This window comes from Gobio gobio (assembly GCF_949357685.1).
Source record: "Gobio gobio genome assembly, chromosome: 23".
NCBI lineage: Eukaryota > Metazoa > Chordata > Actinopteri > Cypriniformes > Gobionidae > Gobio > Gobio gobio.
Genome location: NC_137119.1, coordinates 2,594,019 through 2,617,920, shown reverse-complemented (window position 1 = coordinate 2,617,920; position 23,902 = coordinate 2,594,019). Strand labels below are relative to the sequence as shown.

At 47.8% G+C, this 23,902-nt stretch overlaps 1 protein-coding gene across 1 annotated transcript in view; it reads right to left on the bottom strand.

Moving 5' to 3' along the window:
* The window catches only part of hecw1a (HECT, C2 and WW domain containing E3 ubiquitin protein ligase 1a), a gene marked incomplete at both ends in the record, with an annotated part of 155,103 nt that overhangs the window by 23,730 nt on the left and 107,471 nt on the right, over positions 1–23,902 (bottom strand). The window contains 4 exons of the mRNA XM_079805563.1: positions 454–568; positions 5,120–5,226; positions 12,104–12,187; positions 17,259–17,355. Of these exons, the coding sequence (XP_079661689.1) occupies positions 454–568; positions 5,120–5,226; positions 12,104–12,187; positions 17,259–17,355 (403 nt within the window). The remainder of the gene's footprint in view (positions 1–453; positions 569–5,119; positions 5,227–12,103; positions 12,188–17,258; positions 17,356–23,902) is intronic.

Below are 23,902 nucleotides of genomic sequence, written 5' to 3'. Positions count from 1 at the left end.
TCCATCCATCCATCCATCCATCCATCCATCCATCCATCCATCCATCCATCCATCCATCCATCCATCTATCGATCTATCTATCTATCTATCTATCTATCTCCATCATGTCCGTCCGTCCGTCCATCCATCCATCCATCCATCCATCCATCCATCCATCCATCCATCTATCTATCTATCTATCTATCTATCTCCATCATGTCCGTCCGTCCGTCCATCCATCCATCCATCCATCCATCCATCCATCCATCCATCCATCCATCCATCCATCCATCCATCCATCCATCCATCCATCCATCCATCCATCCATCCATCCATCCATCCATCCATCCATCCATCCATCCATCCATCTATCTATCTATCTATCTATCTATCTATCTATCTATCTATCTATCTATCTATCTATCTATCTATCTATCTCCATCATGTCCATCATGTCCATCCATCCACACTTACTTAATTTTCCCGGGCCCCTGGCCATATCCTTTAGCCTCCAGTTTCCTGTAGAAATTGCGCAGTTTAGCCTCAAAGTCTCTTCGGTAAGGAGCCGGCGCTCTGGCCCTCTGCAAACCTGTCAAACCACAAAACACCACTGCATATAATCACACATCGTCTACAGAACATTTCCTCATTCGAAAATGTCTTACAATTCATTAAAATGAAATAAAAGCATGAAGCCAAAGAAAAGACACATTTAACACGTCTAGGGCCATCAAAGGGAAAACACCAAAGCAAATGGAGCAGGAGCAGAGCCATGCTGTGCAATAATCCACTCATTCTCTGAGCCATCTCATCAACAGCAGTGCTATCAGCACAGCGGGACATAACTCGTGTCTCACTGGGGTGTGTGTGTGTGTGTGTGTGTGTGTGTGTGTGATCAAGCACATTTCTGAAAGAACGTCTTGACGTGAGGATCTCTCGCTGTTTTAGCCTTTTCTGTGTTTTGGCATGAGGCGCTACACACAACAGACTGGCCACATGAAAAAATACTAGAGTATATTATAGGGATGCACGATATTGGATTTTTGCCGATATCCGATATGCCGATATTTTTCAACTAATTTTGGCCGATGCCGATTTCGATACCGATATATGTTTATTTTTTCCATTTGTTTGGAAACCACAATTTTGAGCAAAAAAAAGTTTTTTTGATTTCTGAGGTCTCCTTACTAAAAGGACACTTGTTAAAAATAAATCAATGTTACTAAAGTTCTTTTTTAAAATAACAGTATATTAAAAGCGCTGAAAATAACAATAATAAAGTCAGTAATTTTTCTCCCCAGACAGATGCAGTTGTAACCTAAATATTGTATTTTTGGATGTAATGTTTGTTCACATGAAGTGGGGGTGGCATGGGATCAGCTGATGCTGTCTTTAGCTTCAGATAAAAACATTCACAGTTATTGTAGAGCTCCTTGGATTATTTTTCATCATCCATTTCATACAATTTTATTACAGATTAATAAACTGTATGTAAAAGTATTTAATTTACAAGTGTCATGCTTGTGCTTTAACATCATTACTGCTTTATTTATTCAGAAAAAGAAGTAACTTCTATTTATTTGTGTATTCTACTTTTCATTTTATTACTGTAACTACAGCACCTCCACTAAATAGGAACATTCTACCAGTCGGGCACTAGGACCTGGAGGAGCTTCAGCGGCTGTGGAGGCTGCTGCGTGCGCTAGAGAGTGGGGAGACGCGATTGGGCTTGTTTTGGGCTTGTTTTGGGCTTGTTTTGGGCTAGTTTTGGGCTTGTTTTGAGCTTGTTTTGAGCTAGTTTTTGGCTTGTTTTGAGCTAGTTTTGGGCTTGTTTTGGGCTTGTTTTGAGCTTGTTTTGGGCTTGATTTGGGCTTGTTTTGGGCTTGTTTTGGGCTTGTTTTGAGCTAGTTTTTGGCTTGTTTTGAGCTAGTTTTGGGCTTGTTTTGGGCTTGTTTTGGGCTTGTTTTGAGCTTGTTTTGGGCTTGATTTGGGCTTGTTTTGGGCTTGTTTTGGGCTTGTTTTGAGCTTGTTTTGGGCTTGATTTGGGCTTGTTTTGGGCTTGTTTTGAGCTTGTTTTGGGCTTGATTTGGGCTTGTTTTGAGCTTGTTTTGGGCTTGTTTTGGGCTTGTTTTGGGCTTGTTTTGGGCTTGATTTGGGCTTGTTTTGGGCTTGTTTTGGGCTTGTTTTGAGCTAGTTTTTGGCTTGTTTTGAGCTAGTTTTGGGCTTGTTTTGGGCTTGTTTTGGGCTTGTTTTGGGCTTGTTTTGGGCTTGATTTGGGCTTGTTTTGGGCTTGTTTTGGGCTTGTTTTGAGCTTGTTTTGGGCTTGTTTTGAGCTTGTTTTGGGCTTGTTTTGAGCTTGTTTTGAGCTTGTTTTGGGCTTGTTTTGGGCTTGATTTGGGCTAGTTTTGGGCTAGTTTTGGGCTTGTTTTGGGCTTGATTTGGGCTAGTTTTGGGCTTGTTTTGGGCTTGTTTTGGGCTTGTTTTGAGCTTGTTTTGGGCTTGTTTTGAGCTTGTTTTGGGCTTGTTTTGGGCTTGTTTTGGGCTAGTTTTGGGCTTGTTTTGGGCTTGTTTTGGGCTAGTTTTGGGCTTGTTTTGGGCTTGTTTTGAGCTTGTTTTGGGCTTGTTTTGGGCTAGTTTTGGGCTTGTTTTGGGCTAGTTTTGGGCTTGTTTTGGGCTTGTTTTGGGCTAGTTTTGGGCTTGTTTTGGGCTTGTTTTGAGCTTGTTTTGGGCTTGTTTTGGGCTTGTTTTGGGCTAGTTTTGGGCTTGTTTTGGGCTTGTTTTGGGCTTGTTTTGGGCTTGATTTGGGCTAGTTTTGGGCTTGTTTTGAGCTTGTTTTGGGCTTGTTTTGGGCTTGTTTTGGGCTAGTTTTGGGCTTGTTTTGGGCTTGTTTTGAGCTTGTTTTGGGCTTGATTTGGGCTAGTTTTGAGCTAGTTTTGGGCTTGTTTTGGGCTTGTTTTGGGCAAGTTTTGTTGTGAAAACCTGGCAATCCTGCGTTGATTCACAAATTCAAGGCAGCATTTAAAAACTGACAATATAAATCACCATACATGCAATGCATTTGCATGTTTTCACTTGAAGAATGACACAGCTGACATGATCTTATCGCTATAGCAGTCCTTGCACACGTGAGTTATTGCAGGCGCATATCAACACGTTATTATATCGGCAAGGCATATCGGTATAATTTTTTCATATCGGCCGATGCCGATTTTTATATTTTAAGCGTTTATCGGCCGATTCCGATGTCGTGACGATAATATCGTGCATCCCTAGTATATTATAGTAAAATTACTCTAGTAAATACTATAGTGTTTTTGAACCATACTATAGTAAATATACTACAGTAAATTAACAAAGTGAAGTAAATACTATAATATACTACAATTTACTGTAGTATCTTTACTATAGTATGGTTCAAAATCACTATAGTATTTACTAGAGTAATATTACTGTAATTTTACTATAATATACTATAGTATTTTTTCATGTGGGTGGCTCATGTTTTCCACAGACAAACACAATATCCCTCATTTAAATAGTTTATGCGCAGAATAAAGGGGCGGGGCCTGGTTGAGTTCGTTAGTCGTGTGTTAAAACGGGCAGTTATGGTGAGGGGCGGGACATTTCCCAAACACCAATCACAACACACTGCTCCAGCCGACCAATCAGAGCACAGTGTGCTTTTCTGAAGGAGGGGAAGACAGACTGGGAACCGCAACAATGGAGAATATAAGGAAATAAAGTGTTTTTGAAGGCTTTGAAAAAGGGCATGATAGGTTGGCTTTAAAGGTCCCGTTCTTCGTGTTTTTTTGAAGCTTTGATTGTGTTTACAGTGTGCAATATAACGTGTTCATGTTTCGCGTGTAAAAAAACACAGTATTTTTCACACTATTTACTTATCTGTATACCGCTGTTTCCACTGTCCTAAAAACGGCTGGTGATTTCCTTGTTCTATAAAGTCCCTCCTTCAGAAATACGTAACGAGTTCTGATTGTGCAAGCGGTTCCTGTGCTGTGATTCGACCACAGCTTAGCGCACGTGAAAGCGGTTCCTGTGTTGTAATTTGACAGCAGCTTAGCGCACGTTGGAAAGGTCACGCCTCTTAACGGAGAGATGTATGCGTTCAATAATCTCTACAGCGTCCCTGGGAAAGCCAAACAAAGGTGATTTGACTCCTGGATAAAAATAACAGCGTCTCGACGACATGGCGATAAACACACTCAACGCAACAGTTCCTTTTCTCCACGCGACCGTCCGCTTCTCCACGTGGGACAGCAACAAGACCGCGCCCCCTTTTTCGCGTTTCTTTGTGGGCGGAGGTTAGTCTGTTCTACCGCTCTTCTGACGTAATTAAAGAAGGAAGTACCAGGATGTAGTCCAAGCCAGCCGTTCGCTGTAGGCTTTGAAAGGGAACTTCTGTTAAATAAAATATCTCGCTTGGCATTGAACTTTGAGCTTTATAATTTTACAGGTATTATTTATGCTCTAACAGCAACATTACACACTAACTAAAGTTTGAACAATGGAATCGCGAAGAACAGGACCTTTAAAGGTGCAGTGTGTAATATTTATGAGGATCTATTGACAGAAATGCAATATAATATTTATAACTATGTTTTCAGTGGAGTATAAAGACTTTACATAATGAGCCGTTATGTTTTTATGACCTTAGAATGAGCCGTTTCTATCTACACACACCGCGAGTCCCTTACAGTGAAGCCGCCATTTTGCGCCGCCATGTTTCTACAGTGGCCCTAAAGGGACAAACTTCTCTTCAGAGCACTAGTCACTCTCTGCTGTCTCACACGGCAACATCTTTGTCCTGTGTGGGCCACCGTAGCTTCTCTATGTGCTCCCAAAGGGAGGGGTGAGCGGGTGCAATTCACAACCTCACCACAAGATGCCGCTAAAACTTACACACTGCACCTTTATCGTTGACACAAATCACTTTTAGCACATCTATAGTCTTTTTCTTTCATGAAACCGGACCAAAAATATGGATACCTTATCTTTTATACACATGCAATTTTTTGTTGGCTACAAAGCTAGAACTATTAAAAAATATACTAGGTGTAGACTAGCCCAATTATGAAAGTCTTGCTATGAAATATGATTTCCAAGCCGTTGGATGTGATCGTACCAGGTGAGCTCTGAGGCGAGGATCCAGGAGAGCAGCGTGGAGAGAAGCTGAGGCCGGGGTGGAAGGAGTGAGATGGAATAAACGACATGATCTCCTCATCAAACAGACTGCAGGACACAGAAGAAAACATTCAAATGATGATAAATTAAGATGTTTAATGTTTGTGAAAGAGTCTCTTCTGCTCACTAAAGCTGTGTTTATCTGATCATAACTCCAGTAATCAGTGTAATATTCCTCCAGTGTAGATCAGCTGTTCTCTGTGTGAATATATAGTAAAGTGTCATTTATTCCTGTGATCTTCAGCATCATTACTCCAGTCTTCAGTGTCACACGTGTGGAATGCCAAAGCTCACATAATTATACATAAATAAATACGTAAATATACGAAGAAATGTAAAAAAACTAACAAAAATAAATGATTATTCATACTTTTATTTTCTTATTTATGTATAATTGTATTATTTCCCACCTTTATTTATCGTTTCATTTATTTATTTATACAATTATTTATTTCCACTTTTATTTATTTCCACATTTATTTATTTATACATTTATTTGTCCATATGGTAATGAGTCGGGTGTTTTTACCTCAAAAAACACCTTTTAAAAAGTGTGTGGGACAGGTGTGTGTGTGTGTGTTAGTGATCCTTCATAAATGCCTTTACTGTCACTTGAATCAATTTAATGCATCTACACTCTAAAAAATGGTGAACCACTGAAGAACCGCTGAAGAACCGCTGAAGAACCGCTGAAGAACCGCTGAAGAACCACTGAAGAACCACTGAAGAACCGCTGAAGAACCACTGAAGAACCACTGAAGAACCGCTGAAGAACCGCTGAAGAACCGCTGAAGAACCACTGAAGAACCGCTGAAGAACCACTGAAGAACCACTGAAGAACCGCTGAAGAACCACTGAAGAACCGCTGAAGAACCGCTGAAGAACCGCTGAAGAACCTCTGAAGAACCGCTGAAGAACCGCTGAAGAACCACTGAAGAACCACTGAAGAACCGCTGAAGAACCGCTGAAGAACCACTGAAGAACCGCTGAAGAACCACTGAAGAAGCAGTGAAGAACCGCTGAAGAACCACTGAAGAACCGCTGAAGAACCACTGAAGAACCGCTGAAGAACCACTGAAGAACCGCTGAAGAACCACTGACGAACCACTGACGAACCACTGACGAACCTCTGAAGAACCGCTGAAGAACCACTGAAGAACAGCTGAAGAACCACTGACGAACCACTGAAGAACCGCTGAAGAACCACTGAAGAACAGCTGAAGAACCACTGAAGAACCACTGAAGAACCACTGACGAACCACTGAAGAACCGCTGAAGAACCACTGAAGAACCACTGAAGAACCACTGAAGAACCACTGACGAACCACTGAAGAACCGCTGAAGAACCACTGAAGAACAGCTGAAGAACCACTGACGAACCACTGACGAACCACTGACGAACCTCTGAAGAACCGCTGACCGCTGAAGAACCACTGAAGAACCACTGAAGAACCGCTGACCGCTGACCGCTGAAGAACCACTGAAGAACCACTGAAGAACCACTGAAGAACCGCTGAAGAACCGCTGAAGAACCGCTGAAGAACAGCTGAAGAACCACTGAAGAACCGCTGACGAACCTCTGAAGAACCGCTGACCGCTGAAGAACCACTGAAGAACCACTGAAGAACCACTGACGAACCACTGAAGAACCGCTGAAGAACCACTGAAGAACCGCTGAAGAACCACTGACGAACCACTGACGAACCACTGACGAACCTCTGAAGAACCGCTGAAGAACCGCTGACCGCTGAAGAACCACTGAAGAACCACTGAAGAACCGCTGACCGCTGAAGAACCACTGAAGAACCACTGAAGAACCACTGAAGAACCACTGACGAACCACTGAAGAACCACTAAAGAACCGGTGAAGAACCACTGAAGAACCGGTGAAGAACCGGTGAAGAACCATTGAAGAACCGGTGAAGAACTGCTGAAGAACCAGTGAAGAACCGGTGAAGAACCACTGAAGAACCGCTGAAGAACCACTGAAGAACCACTGAAGAACCACTGAAGAACCACTGAAGAACCGCTGAAGAACCACTGAAGAACCGGTGAAGAACCGCTGAAGAACCACTGAAGAACCGTTGAAGAAGCACTGAAGAACCAGTGAAGAACTGCTGATGAACCACTGAAGAACCAGTGAAGAACCACTGAAGAACCGGTGAAGAACCGCTGAAGAACCACTGAAGAACCGGTGAAGAACCGCTGATGAACCACTGAAGAACCAGTGAAGAACCGCTGAAGAACCGCAGAAGAACCAGTCAAGAACCGCTGAAGAACCACTGAAGAACCATTGAAGAACCACTGAAGAACCAGTGAAGAACCAGTGAAGAACCGCTGAAGAACCAGTGAAGAACCGCTGAAGAACCACTGAAGAACCACTGAAGAACCGCTGAAGAACCACTGAAGAACCGCTGAAGAACCACTGAAGAACCGTTGAAGAAGCACTGAAGAACCAGTGAAGAACTGCTGATGAACCACTGAAGAACCAGTGAAGAACCAATGAAGAACCACTGAAGAACCGGTGAAGAACCGCTGAAGAACCACTGAAGAACCACTGACGAACCGGTGAAGAACCAGTGAAGAACCAGTGAAGAACCACTGAAGAACCGGTGAAGAACCAGTGAAGAACCACTGAAGAACCGGTGAAGAACCTCTGAAGAACCACTGAAGAACCTCTGAAGAACCAGTGAAGAACCAGTGAAGAACCAGTGAAGAACCAGTGAAGAACCACTGAAGAACCGGTGAAGAACCAGTGAAGAACCACTGAAGAACCGCTGAAGAACCACTGAAGAACCACTGAAGAACCTCTGAAGAACCAATGAAGAACCGCTGAAGAACCACTGAAGAACCATTGAAGAACCACTGACGAACCGGTGAAGAACCAGTGAAGAACCAGTGAAGAACCACTGACGAACCGGTGAAGAACCCCTTTTCCACCAAAGCAGAGCCAGAGCTAGATCGGAGCCAGAGCCTAGTTTCAAATCGGTTCTTTGTGTTTCCTCACACAAAGCCCAGCTCCGAGCCAGGAAAAGTGGTTCTTAAGTAGCACCAAAACATTGCTGGGCTAGAACAGGGCTAGAAGTAAGAACCGATTCCGTCAGGCGCTGGGGGCGGGGTCAACAAGACCAACACAAACTTTAGATCCGCCATTTTTGAAATAGCAGCTAATGGAGCTAATGGAGCTAACAGCTGCTGCTCGTTTGTAATCTCCGTCTATTCAAATTACGGCGACCTACATGAATGCGTTGGATTCGCTGTGTTTGCGTTGTGTTTTGAAACCGATGTAGGATCGTAAAGCCATGAGAATCAATAGTAACGCAACGTTTGCATTGTTGATGGAAGGCTTGTTCGCAGCTGTGCAGAGACCGATCGCCGTATGATAACCAGTCCAGCGAGAGCACATGACTCCTTATGCTTTTGATTCACTCATGCGTTTTTTTTTTATATCATACGTGGATCGGTTTGCGCAGTGACGATGCATCTCGAACAAGCCTGGTGTGTGTGTGTTTCCTGCTGCCCAGGGTGGCCAGGTTTTCACAACAAACCCGCCCAATTGCTACTCAAAACAAGCCCAATCGCGTTCCAGGGGGGGATTCCCCAGTAAAATCACATTTGGGGGTAAAATATGTGTTTTTTGGCACTAAAATTCGCATTCCCGGGGCTAAATATCACATAATTGGGGTCGCTTCATCCTGTGGACATGAAAAAACAGCCCGCGGCAAAACCACGGACTTGGCAACATTGCCGCTGCCTCGCTAGCGTTGCTGAGAAAGATGAGACGTAAACAGTGGCGTAAGACATGGCTCTGTTGTGGCTCTCAGCCCGTGGAAAAGCAAACCGGTTCTTAGAAGGCTCCTCAGTCGAACACTCTAAAAAAAAAAAGGTTCTATATGGCACCAAAAATGGTTCTTGGCTCGTAATCATAGGGGAACCTTTTTTAGTGCTACATAGCACCAATTTTGGTTCTTCAGTGGTTCTTCAGCGGTTCTTCAGAGGTTCTTCACCGGTTCTTCAGAGGTTCTTCAGAGGTTCTTCACCGGTTCTTTGACTAAGGTGCTATATAGCACCTCTGAAGAACCGCTGAAGAACCACTGAAGCACCAAAATTGGTGCTATATAGCACTAAAAAAGGTTCCCCTATGATTACGAGCCTTTTTTTTTAGAGTGAACCAACTATGAACCTGGACTAGCTCTGGCTCTGAATTAGCTCTAGCACTGGCTTGGTGGAAAAGGGGTAACTGACGAACCGGTGAAGAACCACTGAAGAACCACTGAAGAACCGCTGAAGAACCGGTGAAGAACTGGTGAAGAACCGCTGAAGAACCGCTGAAGAACCGCTGAAGAACCGCTGAAGAACCGCTGAAGAACCACTGAAGAACCGGTGAAGAACCACTGAAGAACCAGTGAAGAACCACTGAAGAACCGCACAAGATATGGTGCTATACAGCATTTAAAGTGGTTCCCCTATGATTACGAGCCAAAGAAACACTTTTAGTGCCATAAAGCACCTTTTTTTAGAGTGTATACTGAATAAACATAGTCATTTCTATTTTTTAAGCTCTTACTGATGCCAGACTTGATGGTAGCATTTCACAGTGAAGCACCAACACTGATAATAATCATAACTGTGTGTTGATCATCAGATGCTCATTTGAGAGTGATTAGTGAAGGGTCATGTGACACTGAAGACTGGAGTAATGATGCTGAAGATCACAGGAATAAATCACACTTTACTACATATTCAGCTATTCAATAATATTTCACTGTTTTATGTTTTTTACTGTATTTTTCTTCAAATAAATGGTGAGCACAAGAAAAAAAAAACTTAATTATTCAGCATTTTTGACCATCAGTGTATACAATTTATTTTTAAATTGAGTAGGTTAAAAGAGAACATTGTTTACTTTGTTGAAATCATCAGTTGTAGCTTAAACTATATCTAGTATTGAACTGGAGAGGCTGATTAGTAGATTAAAGGGTTAGTTCACCCAAAAATGTAAATTCTGTCATTAATGACTGAGCCTCATGTGGTTGGACACCCGTCAGACCTCCGTTCATCTTCAGACACAAATGAAGATATTTTAGTGTAAATCTGATGCTCTGAAAGGCCTCCATTGGCTCAACTTTACACTCTCAAGACCCTTAAAAGACACTAAAGACTAAAGTTACAAAGTCCATCTCACTACAGCGGCTCTACAATAACTTTATGAAGCGACGAGAATAGTTTTTGTGCGCAAAAAAACCCTAAATAACGACTTATATAGTGATGACCGATTTCAAAACACTGCATCATGAAGCTTCGAAGCGTTATGAATCAGTGAGTCGATTCAGCGGTTTGGAGCGTTATGAATCAGTGAGTCGATTCAGCGGTTTGGAGCGTTATGAATCAGTGAGTCGATTCAGCGGTTTGGAGCATTATGAATCAGTGAGTCGATTCAGCGGTTTGGAGCATTATGAATCAGTGAGTCGAATCAGCAGTTTGGAGCGTTATGAATCAGTGAGTCGAATCAGCAGTTTGGAGCGTTATGAATCAGTGAGTCGATTCATGATTCGGATCGCGTGTCAAACCGCCAAACTGCTGAAATTTGGCGATCCAAACTGCTGAATCGACTCACTGATTCATAACGCTCCAAACTGCTGAATCGACTCACTGATTCATAACGCTCCAAACTGCTGATTCGACTCACTGATTCATAACGCTCCAAACCGCTGAATCGACTCGCTGATTCATAATGCTCCAAACCGCTGAATCGACTCACTGATTCATAACGCTCCAAACTGCTGAATCGACTCACTGATTCATAACGCTCCAAACCGCTGAATCGACTCACTGATTCATAACGCTCCGAAACGCTGAATTGACTCACTGATTCATAACACTCCAAACCGCTGAATCGACTCACTGATTCATAACGCTCCAGACCACTGAATCGAATCACTGATTCATAACGCTCCGAACCACTGAATCGACTCACTGATTCATAACGCTCCAAACCGCTGAATCAACTCACTGATTCATAACGCTCCGAACCACTGAATTGACTCACTGATTCATAACGCTCCAAACCGCTGAATCGACTCACTGATTCATAACGCTCCAAACCGCTGAATCGACTCACTGATTCATAACGCTCCGAACCACTGAATTGACTCACTGATTCATAACGCTCCAAACCGCTGAATCGACTCACTGATTCATAACGCTCCGAACCGCTGAATCGACTCACTGATTCATAACGCTCCAAACCGCTGAATCGACTCACTGATTCATAACGCTCCAAACCGCTGAATCGACTCACTGATTCATAACGCTCCGAAACGCTGAATTGACTCACTGATTCATAACACTCCAAACCGCTGAATCGACTCACTGATTCATAACGCTCCAGACCACTGAATCGACTCACTGATTCATAACGCTCCCAACCACTGAATCGACTCACTGATTCATAACGCTCCAAACCGCTGAATCGACTCACTGATTCATAACGCTTCGAAGCTTCATGATGCCGTGTTTTGAAATCGTCATCTCTATACAAGTCGTTATTTAGGGTTTTTTTGCGCACAAAAACTATTCTCGCCGATTCATAAAGTTATTGTAGAGCCACTGTAGTGAGATGGACTTTGTAACTTTAGTCTTTAGTGCCTTTTAAGGGTCTTGAGAGTGTAAAGTTGAGCCAATGGAGGCCTTTCTCAGCATCAGATTTACACTAAAATATCTTCATTTGTGTCTGAAGATGAACGGAGGTCTGACGGGTGTCCAACCACATGAGGGTCAGTCATTAATGACAGAATTTACATTTTTTGGGTGAACTAACCCTTTAAGTCCCTCATGTTGGTCCATGTGAGCGAGTCAGGGGTAATCTGAATCAGACACTGAGGATCTTGTGGTTCTGCATTACAACTTAAACTGGACTCTGTACCTCAACAGCATGACCAGGTCGGCGTCGCAGGACAGCTTTTCCACACCTTGAGGACCTTCAGTCCTGATGTAATGGATTTTCTCCCTGAGAGGAAACACGTCAGGAGAACATGTCAACATTCACACACATTCCCCCTCTCTCCAGTTTTTAACAGTGATGCTCTATTCAGGAATGCTTTTAAGATAATGATCAGCTGCATTAGTGCGGCTGTTAATGCACACTTTAAATGCTGATGCACAAACTTTGTTCTTTCCATGTTTAGGCATGTTTCATCTTAATAAGAGTAAGATCTGCTCATGGTCTGGAGCTCTTAGGCCGTGTCTGAATCCACTTCTGCTGTTTAACGGCGGGAGAAACGGTCAGCAGGTCCGGCTCAGGGTCCAGAAGGGCCTCGTCTCTTCATGAGTCATGGGTGTGTTTTGGGCATAACGAGCAATAAACCAATCAGAGCCTCATCTCCCTTTCCCTTTAATAAACCAATCAGAGCCTCATCTCCCTTTCCCTTTAATAAACCAATCAGAGCCTCATCTCCCTTTCCCTTTAATAAACCAATCAGAGCCTCATCTCCCTTTCCCTTTAATAAACCAATCAGAGCCTCATCTCCCTTTCCCTTTAATAAACCAATCAGAGCCTCATCTCCCTTTCCCTTTAATAAACCAATCAGAGCCTCATCTCCCTTTCCCTTTAATAAACCAATCAGAGCCTCATCTCCCTTTCCCTTTAATAAACCAATCAGAGCCTCATCTCCCTTTCCCTTTAATAAACCAATCAGAGCCTCATCTCCCTTTCCCTTTAATAAACCAATCAGAGCCTCATCTCCCTTTCCCTTTAATAAACCAATCAGAGCCTCATCTCCCTTTCCCTTTAATAAACCAATCAGAGCCTCATCTCCCTTTCCCTTTAATAAACCAATCAGAGCCTCATCTCCCTTTCCCTTTAATAAACCAATCAGAGCCTCATCTCCCTTTCCCTTTAATAAACCAATCAGAGCCTCATCTCCCTTTCCCTTTAATAAACCAATCAGAGCCTCATCTCCCTTTCCCTTTAATAAACCAATCAGAGCCTCATCTCCCTTTCCCTTTAATAAACCAATCAGAGCCTCATCTCCCTTTCCCTTTAAAGGCCAGTTGAGCTGCACCATTAGAGGATTCACTGTTGACATGAGGAGAGACTGAACTTCTCCAGAGAGGGTGTGTGTGTGTGTGTGTGTGTGTGTGCTGCTGCACGTCCCTGTGTGTGTAATAATCCGTGTGTTTGTGTGTGCGTGTGTGTGCGTGCTGCTGCGTGTCCCTGTGTTTGTAATAATCAGAGTGTGTGTGTGTGTGTGTGCTGCTGCGCATCCCTGTGTGTGTAATAATCAGAGTGTGTGTGTGTGTGTGTGCTGCTGCGCATCCCTGTGTGTGTGTGTGCTGCTGCGCATCCCTGTGTGTGTAATAATCAGAGTGTGTGTGTGTGTGTGTGCTGCTGCGCATCCCTGTGTGTGTAATAATCAGAGTGTGTGTGTGTGTGTGTGCTGCTGCGCATCCCTGTGTGTGTGTGTGCTGCTGCGCATCCCTGTGTGTGTAATAATCAGAGTGTGTGTGTGTGTGTGTGCTGCTGCGCATCCCTGTGTGTGTAATAATCAGAGTGTGTGTGTGTGTGTGTGCTGCTGCGCATCCCTGTGTGTGTGTGTGCTGCTGCGCATCCCTGTGTGTGTAATAATCAGTGTGTGTGTGTGTGTGTGTGTGCTGCTGCGCATCCCTGTGTGTGTGTGTGCTGCTGCGCATCCCTGTGTGTGTAATAATCAGAGTGTGTGTGTGTGCTGCTGCGCATCCCTGTGTGTGTAATAATCAGAGTGTGTGTGTGTGTGTGTGCTGCTGCGCATCCCTGTGTGTGTGTGTGCTGCTGCGCATCCCTGTGTGTGTAATAATCAGAGTGTGTGTGTGTGTGTGTGCTGCTGCGCATCCCTGTGTGTGTATTAATCAGAGTGTGTGTGTGCTGCTGCGCATCCCTGTGTGTGTGTGTGCTGCTGCGCATCCCTGTGTGTGTAATAATCAGTGTGTGTGTGTGTGCTGCTGCGCATCCCTGTGTGTGTAATAATCAGAGTGTGTGTGTGTGTGTGTGCTGCTGCGCATCCCTGTGTGTGTAATAATCAGAGTGTGTGTGTGTGTGCTGCTGCGCATCCCTGTGTGTGTAATAATCAGAGTGTGTGTGTGTGTGTGCTGCTGCGCATCCCTGTGAGTGTAATAATCAGAGTGTGTGTGTGTGTGTGCTGCTGCGCATCCCTGTATGTGTAATAATCAGAGTGTGTGTGTGCTGCTGCGCATCCCTGTGAGTGTAATAATCAGTGAGTGTGTGTGTTGTGCTCCTCCTATAGGCTCATATCACTAACACACTCTTTAAATAACACACAAATACTGCACTATTGACTTTACAGCGGGTGTGTGTGAGTGTGTGTGTGTGTGTGACTTTAGAACAGGTGTGTGTTGGTCAGTGTTTTCAGTTCCTCCAATAGCAGCTCCAGCAATGCTCCTGATCACACCTGGAGTTCAGACCAGATGCCCATGGGGGAACAGATGAGCAGTGAGTTTGAGATTTAAACACGAGGAGCTGGAGCCTGCAGCGCTCCTGTCAGAAACTGAAGCTTCCGCGCCTCGATCGCCCCCTGGTGGCCGGTCCCAGTATAGCTCATAAACCCCACCCCTCCATGTATTTGAATGGACGCGAGACACACTAAACAATTAAATTACACTTCAAATAATTGTTTCTGTCATTTTAGTTAGTTTTTATTACGATGATATCATTTCAAGTGTTCGTTTTTTAAATAAGTTTAGTTTTAGTGAGTTATGTGATGCTATAAAAACGGGGGGTGGCCTCAGAAAGCTTCAACTATGGTCAGCGGAAGTCGCGTCGTCCATTTTTTTTTACGGTCTATGAGCTGGACGTGAACATGAGAACTGCGTCCGACTGAGACTAGCAGAACACACTCACAGGACACACTCGCAGAACACACTCGCAGAACACACTAGCAGAACACACTCGCAGAACACACTCGCAAAACACACTCGCAGGACACACTCGCAGGACACACTCGCAGGACACACTCGCAGAACACACTCGCAGGACACACTCGCAGAACACACTCGCAGAACACACTCGCAGGACACACTCGCAGGACACACTCGTAGAACACACTCGCAGAACACACTCGTAGAACACACTCGCAGGACACACTCGCAGGACACACTCGCAGGACACACTCGTAGAACACACTCGCAGGACACACTCGCAGGACACACTCGCAGGACACACATGCAGAACACACACGCAGAACACACTCGCAGGACACACTCGCAGAACACACTCGCAGGACACACTCGTAGAACACACTCGCAGGACACACTCGCAGGACACACTCGCAGGACACACTCGCAGGACACACTCGCAGGACACACATGCAGAACACACACGCAGAACACACACGCAGAACACACTCGCAGAACACACTCGCAGAACACACTCGCAGAACACACTCGCAGAACACACTCGCAGAACACACATGCAGAACACACTCGCAGAACACACTCGCAGAACACACTCGCAGAACACACTCGCAGAACACACATGCAGAACACACTCGCAGAACACACTCGCAGAACACACTCGCAGAACACACTAGCAGAACACACACGCAGAACACACTCGCAGAACACACATGCAGAACACACTCGCAGAACACACTCGCAGATTACACACGCAGAACACACACGCAGAACACACTCGCAGAACACACACGCAGAACACACACGCAGAACACACTCGCAGAATACACTAGCAGAACACACTCGCAGAACACACACGCAGAACACACACGCAGAACACACTCGCAGAACACACACGCAGAACACACTCGCAGAACACACTAGCAGAACACACACGCAGAACACACACGCAGAACACACACGCAGAACACACTCGCAGAATACACTCGCAGAATACACACGCAGAACACACTCGCAGAACACACACGCAGAACACACACGCAGAACACACTCGCAGAACACACACGCAGAATACACTCGCAGAACACACACGCAGAACACACACGCAGAACACACACGCACAATACACACGCAGAACACACTCGCAGAATACACTCGCAGAACACACTCGCAGAACACACTCGCAGAACACACACGCAGAACACACACGCAGAACACACACGCAGAACACACTAGCAGAACACACTCGCAGAACACACTCGCAGAAAACACTCGCAGAACACACACACAGAACACACTCGCACAACACACTCGCAGAACACACTCGCAGGACACACTCGCAGAACGCACTCGCAGGACACACTCGCAGAACACACTCGCAGAACACACTCGCAGAATACACACGCAGAACACACTCGCAGAACACACACGCAGAACACACTCGCAGAACACACACGCAGAACACACTCGCAGGACACACTCGTAGAACACACTCGCAGAACACACACGCAGAACACACTCGCAGAACACACACGCAGAACACACACGCAGAACACACTAGCAGAATACACACGCAGAACACACTCGCAGAACACACTAGCAGAACACACTCGCAGAACACACTCGCACAACACACTCGCAGAACACACTCGCAGAACACACACGCAGAACACACTCGCAGAACACACACGCAGAACACACTCGCAGAACACACTCGCAGAATACACACGCAGAACACACTCGCAGAATACACACGCAGAACACACTCGCAGAATACACACGCAGAACACACTCGCAGAACACACTCGCAGAACACACTCGCAGAACACACTCGCAGGACACACTCGCAGAACACACTCGCAGAACACACTCGCAGAACACACTCGCAGGACACACTCGCAGAACACACTCGCAGGACACACTCGCAGAACACACTCGCAGAACACACTCGCGTCGGGTCTGGCGTTGCATTGAGCCGAGTGTGTGATAGAGCCATAACTGCACTGCGATATGAGCTTAACACTACAACACTAGACTTGTAATTTTTGTATTGTACACAAAATGCAACAACTTTTTCTGCTAGTGTATGTTTGAGTGCTTTGATTTTATTTGGTATAAAATTACAATGTTGTGTAGCGTGTCTCCATCTCTATCCCGGTGCGGGACGGCCTCACCTGAGCGTGTGGTTTCGGGCTAGACTGGGTTGCCGGTCCTGCAGCAGGTCTAGTATGTTTGGCTGGCGGAGGAAAGCCACAATCTTGTCATTGTAAGCTGAGGGTGAAGAAAACAGACAGAAACTGAGATCAATCACTGAACGTACAAAAATATATTCCAAAAAAGTACAGTACAAATGGTCAGATATCATTAGAGTCTGAATACTGGATTCTGATTGGCTGGAAGGTGTGCCGTTAAACCGTTTAATGACCAGGTAATTCCAGGTCATGTTCTATATGAATGCACTGCTTTCACTGAAACACAAACTCACACACACAGCGACCTTTATTAATAAAATAACTTCGCTACTGAATTGCTATTACATTTCTCAGCGACGAGGGGTCGCGCTGTTTTTGAAGTAATTAAACTCACAGATTAATTGTTAATAGAGAGAGAGAGATGCTGAACAGATGCAGGTAATTCACACACACACACACACACACACACACACACACACACACACACACACACACACACACACACACACACACACACACACACACACACACACACACACACACACACACACACACACACACACACACACACACACACACACACACACACACACACACACACACACACACACACACACACACACACACACACACACACACACACACACACACACAGCGTTTGAATACTGAATTGAGTTCTCTTTCACATCTTCTTGAGCTTGATTCACACACACACAAACCACACACATGCACACGCACACAGTGTGTGAAAACTGAATTGAGTTCTCTTTCACGTCTTCTTGCACTTGATTCACACACACACACGCACACACGCACATGCACACACACACAGCGTGTGAATACTGAATTGAGTTCTCTTCCACGTCTTCTTGCGCTTGATTCACACACACACACACACACACACAGCGTGTGAATACTAAATTTAGTTCTCTTTCACGTCTTCTTGCGCTTGATTCACACACACACACACACACACACACACACACACACACACACACACACACACACACACACACACACACACACACACACACACACACACACACACACACACACACACACACACACACACACACACACAGCGTGTGAATACTAAATTGAGTTCTCTTTCACGTCTTCTTGCGCTTGATTCACACACACACACACACACACACACACACACACACATACACACACATACACACACACACACACACACACAGCGTGTGAATACTAAATTGAGTTCTCTTTCACGTCTTCTTGCGCTTGATTCACTCACACACACACACACACACACACACACACACACACACACACACACACAGCGTGTGAATACTAAATTGAGTTCTCTTTCACGTCTTCTTGCGCTTGATTGTCACACACACACACACACACACACACACACACACACAGCGTGTGAATACTGAAATGAGTTCTCTTTCACATCTTCTTGCGCTTGATTCACTCACACACACACACACACACACACACAGCGTGTGAATACTAAATTGAGTTCTCTTTCACATCTTCTTGCGCTTGATTCACTCACACACACACACACACACACACACACAGCGTGTGAATACTGAAATGAGTTCTCTTTCACGTCTTCTTGCGCTTGATTCACTCACACACACACACACACACAAACACAGCGTGTGAATACTGAAATGAGTTCTCTTTCACGTCTTCTTGCGCTTGATTCACACAAAAACATGTCAAAATGCCTGCATTGGCGAGGATCCAAGTAAATAATAGTCTGTTCTCTTACGAGAGGTTCTCTCGTATTGCGTAAGTTCCTTACGCTACGGGAAAGTATTCTTTCTTCGAGATTTCTGAAAAACCCAAAATTATCCTTAATTTTGTAACATTGTCAACGCAGTGCGGCAGCCTGGCAGACCATAGCAGGCTATTCCAGCGTGCTATTGGCTGCTCTGCTGGCAACTGCAGCAGCCTATCGGTGAGCCCGCGTGACGTGGCGACCAATGAGGGCGCTTCGCGCCCACCTGGCTTCATTTGCCTACAGGTGGGGCGTGGCCACGTGTATATAAGCAGGGCTCACGGGCTGCATATTCGATTTTCTTTTCTTCAGCGAAGCCCTTCGCATCGCTGGATCTGGAACCCGCCGCCGTGAACGCGCAGACAAGCAAGCAGAGGACAGCGCCTGAGGAAGCCGGCAGCATCGCGCCACCTTCAGCCATCCGTGCCTGCTCTGCTATCCGGCAGCCCCATATCCTTTTACGCTCAAAGTGTTGTCGCCGCTGCGTCACACTTTTCACAAAAAGAGCCGAGTGTTGATACAAATGTCTCGTTCCACCTGCGGCTCGTGTCACGCGCAGCTCAGCTCCGGGGACCGCCATGTGATCTGCGCTCTCTGCCTGGGCTGTGATCACGCCGCCGCCGCACTCCTCGCTGGCGGATGCCAAGAGTGCGAAGAACTGACGATGTCGACCCTGCGGGCTCGACTCGTCCTGTTCGAAGATGATATCCCTCCAGTCCCTGCCACGCCGCGCAGAAAGAAGCGCCGCTCGCAGCGGACTCCGGAGTTCGCCGAGAGAAGCTCGCCGGAACCTTTCCCGCCCGCTTCACTCTCGCCTTCCCCGCCCCCACCCCAGGCCGCCATTTCTGTTGCCGCCTCCGGGGATGAGGCGGATGCGGCCGCGGAACGCGCCGACAGCTGCTCCATCATGGCTTCCGACAGCGAGGACTGGTCTTCCGCGACCTCTTCAGTCCGGGGCTCCGGACGCTCTCGAGCGGGTGAGGACGCCGAACTGTTGCGCCTTCTCACCCGGGCTGTCGAGCAGCTAGGCCTCGAATGGGCCCCGCCTAAGGTGGCAGCGCCGAACCGACTTGACGGATGCTTCCTAAACAGTCGTCGCCGTGCGCCCACCTCCAGGACTGCACCCTTTCTGCCAGAGCTTCACGAGGAGCTCGCAAAGTCCTGGAACGCGCCATTCTCCGCGAGGGTCTCGTCTCAGGCTTCTTCGACGCTCTCACAAGTTGACGGCGCGGCTGAGAAAGGCTACAACGCTATCCCTCCGGTGGAAGAGGCGGTCGCAGCGCACCTTTGCCCGCCTTCTGGTTGGCGCTCAAAGGCTGCCCTCCCGTCTAAGGCCTGCAGAGTGACGTCATCGCTGATCGGCCGCGCTTTCGCTGCCTCCGGTCAAGCTGCGTCCGCTCTGCACTCTATGGCCGTGCTGCAAATCCTCCAAGCTAATCTCCTCCGCGACCTGGACGAGAAATGCTGTGACGCTGAGTTAATCACGGATTTGCGAAGCGCGACGGATCTCTCCCTTCGCGCCACCAAGACCGCAGCACAGGCCCTCGGACGCTCTATGGCCTCCCTCACGGTAGCTGAGCGCCACCTCTGGCTCACGCTCGCGGACATGCGAGAAACAGAGCGCGCTGCCTTCCTAAACGCCCCGCTCTCTCCGTCTGGGCTTTTCGGACCAGCGGTCAAGGGGATCGTCGACCGTTTCTCCGAAGTGCAGAAAACGACGCAGGCCATGAACCTTTTCCTGCCTCGACGCCCCGGCGCTAGCAATAGCTCCGCTGCTCGCCGTCCTCGTGACCAGCCAGCAACGAGCTCTGCACAGCGCCCAGCGCGGCCCCCTTCGTCTCAGAGAAGACCGAGCGGCCGCCCCAGATCGCGCTCTTCCAGCCGTGGTAAGCCGCCTCCACCTCGGGGCCCCCGGCCTAGGATCACGCTGAAGCCCGAGCCTCCAAAGTCCTCCTAGCAAGAGGCGAGAAACGACGGTTAAGTCCCGCCGCGGCCGGACAACCGTCAAAACTCTTTTTCCTGTCAGCCCCCACCACTGTGGCTGCTGCAGATGGATTTCACGCAGCCAACGAGCCGGCAAAAATGCCTTCTCGCCTGTCAATAACCGCCGTTTTTACGGCGAACCAGAGAAATCACAAAAGTTGCATTATTTCTGGTCGCACGGCTCGCGCCGTATGTGTTTCAAATGCAGTAAATGTGCCCACTTTTCTGTGTTCACCCCTGCACACAAGCACTATAAACCCTGTGTCCCCCACTCACATAAAGCGGCCACCGGCCGCTCGAGTGCTAGAGTTAGGTCACGTGTCCGCTTGTTTGCGTCCACGACTAACCACCACACGCGCTGTCACACAGCCACTCTTAACTGGTCATGTTCCACGCGTAAGAGTTGTGCCCGCTCAAACGCGCTCACACATTTTCGCGAACATTATGCCTCAGGCGCCACGCGCCGCGCCACACACCATTTGTTTTCCGCCCAGGGTGGCCGGAGCGATGAGTGTAGGGCCGCACACAAGCCACTCCCCGCTCGAAGCGGCAGAGATGCAGTGTGTAGGGCGGCCAGCCATCGCGAGCGATCGGCTGGCCCACAGCACAGAGAGCGCGCGCACTGCGCCCGCCCCTCCTATACAGGCCGTCAAACCCGCGAAGCGCGGCGTTTCGAGTCCGGAGGCCGTTCTATCCCGTGTGGCGCACGCGAGAGCGTGGGAAGCCATTCCGGGTGTATCAGAATGGGTGCTGAAAACAGTGAAGCACGGGTACACTCTGCAGTTTGCTCGCCGCCCTCCGCGCTTCTGTGCGCGTACAGAGACGAGAGTGAGCGAGGAAGTAGCACATCTACTTCGAGCAGAAATAGCCACGCTGCTGTGCAAAGGGGCTATAGAACCGGTTCCCCACTCTATGAGCGAGTCAGGTTTTTACAGCCGGTATTTTCTCGTGCCAAAAAGGGATGGGTCGCTCAGACCGATTCTGGATCTGAGGCGTCTGAACAAAGCTCTTATGAAAAGATCGTTCAAGATGCTCACGACCAAGCAGATCCTCGCGCATATTCGCCCGAGAGACTGGCTAATCTCCCTAGATTTGAAAGATGCATATTTTCAAATCAAGATAACGCCGCGTCACAGGCCATTCTTACGATTCGCCTTCGACGGCCAGGCTTATCAATACACCGTCCTTCCGTTCGGCCTGTCACTAGCACCCCGTACATTTACGAAGTGCATGGACGTGGCCCTCGCTCCTCTGAGAAATCGAGGGATGCGAGTATTGAACTATCTGGACGATTGGCTCATCCTGGCGCAGTCGGAGGCCGAGCTCCTCGCCCACAGGGCAATGCTGCTCAGCCATCTGGACAGCCTAGGGCTCACGGTCAATTGGACCAAGAGCTCATTAGTGCCCACGCAATCAACCTCATTTCTGGGTTTGAATCTGGACACTGTGGCAATGTCAGCCCGCCTGTCACCCCATCGCGCGCGCCAAGTTCGGCGCATGGCTGCGTACTTTCGGCCGGGCAAAATCGCACCTCTCAAGCTGTTTCAGAGGATGCTGGGACGTATGGCCTCAGCTGCAGCTGCGCTCCAGCTGGGCTTAATGCGCATGCGCCCGCTGCAATGCTGGTTAAACGCCCGAGTGCCTCACAGGGCCTGGGCGTCCGGTGGCTTCAGGATCAGAGTGACTCAGGGCTGCGTGTCAGCCCTAGAGCCCTGGTTAGTAGCCGACTGGTACCAGAGGGGAGTGACGATGGGAGCCATCTCACACCGCAAGGTCATCTCGACGGACGCCTCCACCACGGGTTGGGGCGCCGTTTTCGAGGGCAGATCAGCCTCGGGCCTTTGGTCGAGCGAGGAAAAACTCCTACACATAAACTGTTTGGTTGAGATAGCGGTAGGTTAGATGATAGCGGTAGAGAACGCGCTCAAGCAGTTTCTCCCGCTTATACGAGGACACCATGTGTTAGTCCGGTCGGACAATACCACAGTGGTGTCCTACGTGAACCGGCAGGGCGGTGTCAGGTCCAGAGGTCTGGGCAAACTGACAGAACGCCTGCTCGTGTGGGCACACAGCTCGCTGCGCTCGTTGAGAGCTGCGCACGTGCCGGGCCACCTCAATGTGGGTCCGGACAAGCTGTCCAGGGGCCTCATTCTCCCAGGAGAATGGTCCCTGCACCCCCAGACAGTCCAGCTGGTATGGCGCCTGTTCGGCAGAGCGGAGCTCGACCTCTTTGCAACAAAAGAGAACGCCCGCTGCCCGACGTTTCTATCCAAAAGCGAGGATGCGCTGTCCCAAACTTGGCCCAGCCTCCCGCTGTATGCTTTCTCGCCGATCTCCCTATTGCCTCAGGTCATAGCGAAAATCAGGGAAACGCGCCGTCCGGTGCTCCTTATAGCACCGCGCTGGGAGAACCAGATTTGGTACCCAGAGCTGGTGAAGCTGTCGCACTCACCCCCCTGGCCAGTTCCGTTGAGAGCAGACCTTCTCTCTCAAGCAGGAGGGTCAGTTTGGCATCCCCATCCAGAGCGATGGTCTCTGCATGTATGGGTGACCAACGGATACCCGTTGACCTGCCCGAAGGGGTTATGAACACGATTTCACACTCTAGAGCCCCCTCGACGAGGCGGTTATATAGTTCTAAGTGGTCGGTGTTCACTGAGTGGTGTGTTTCCAAGGGATTGGACCCACAGCAATGTGGAGTCCAGCGGGTGCTCTCCTTCCTCCAAGAGCTTTTGGAATTGGGCAGGTCCCCTTCCACGCTCAAAGTGTATGTGGCGGCTATAGCAGCGTTCGCTCAGACGACGCTAGGCAGCACGCTAGGAAGGAACGAGCTCATCGTCCGTTTCCTCAGAGGAGCCAGACGGATGAATCCCCCGCGGCCCCC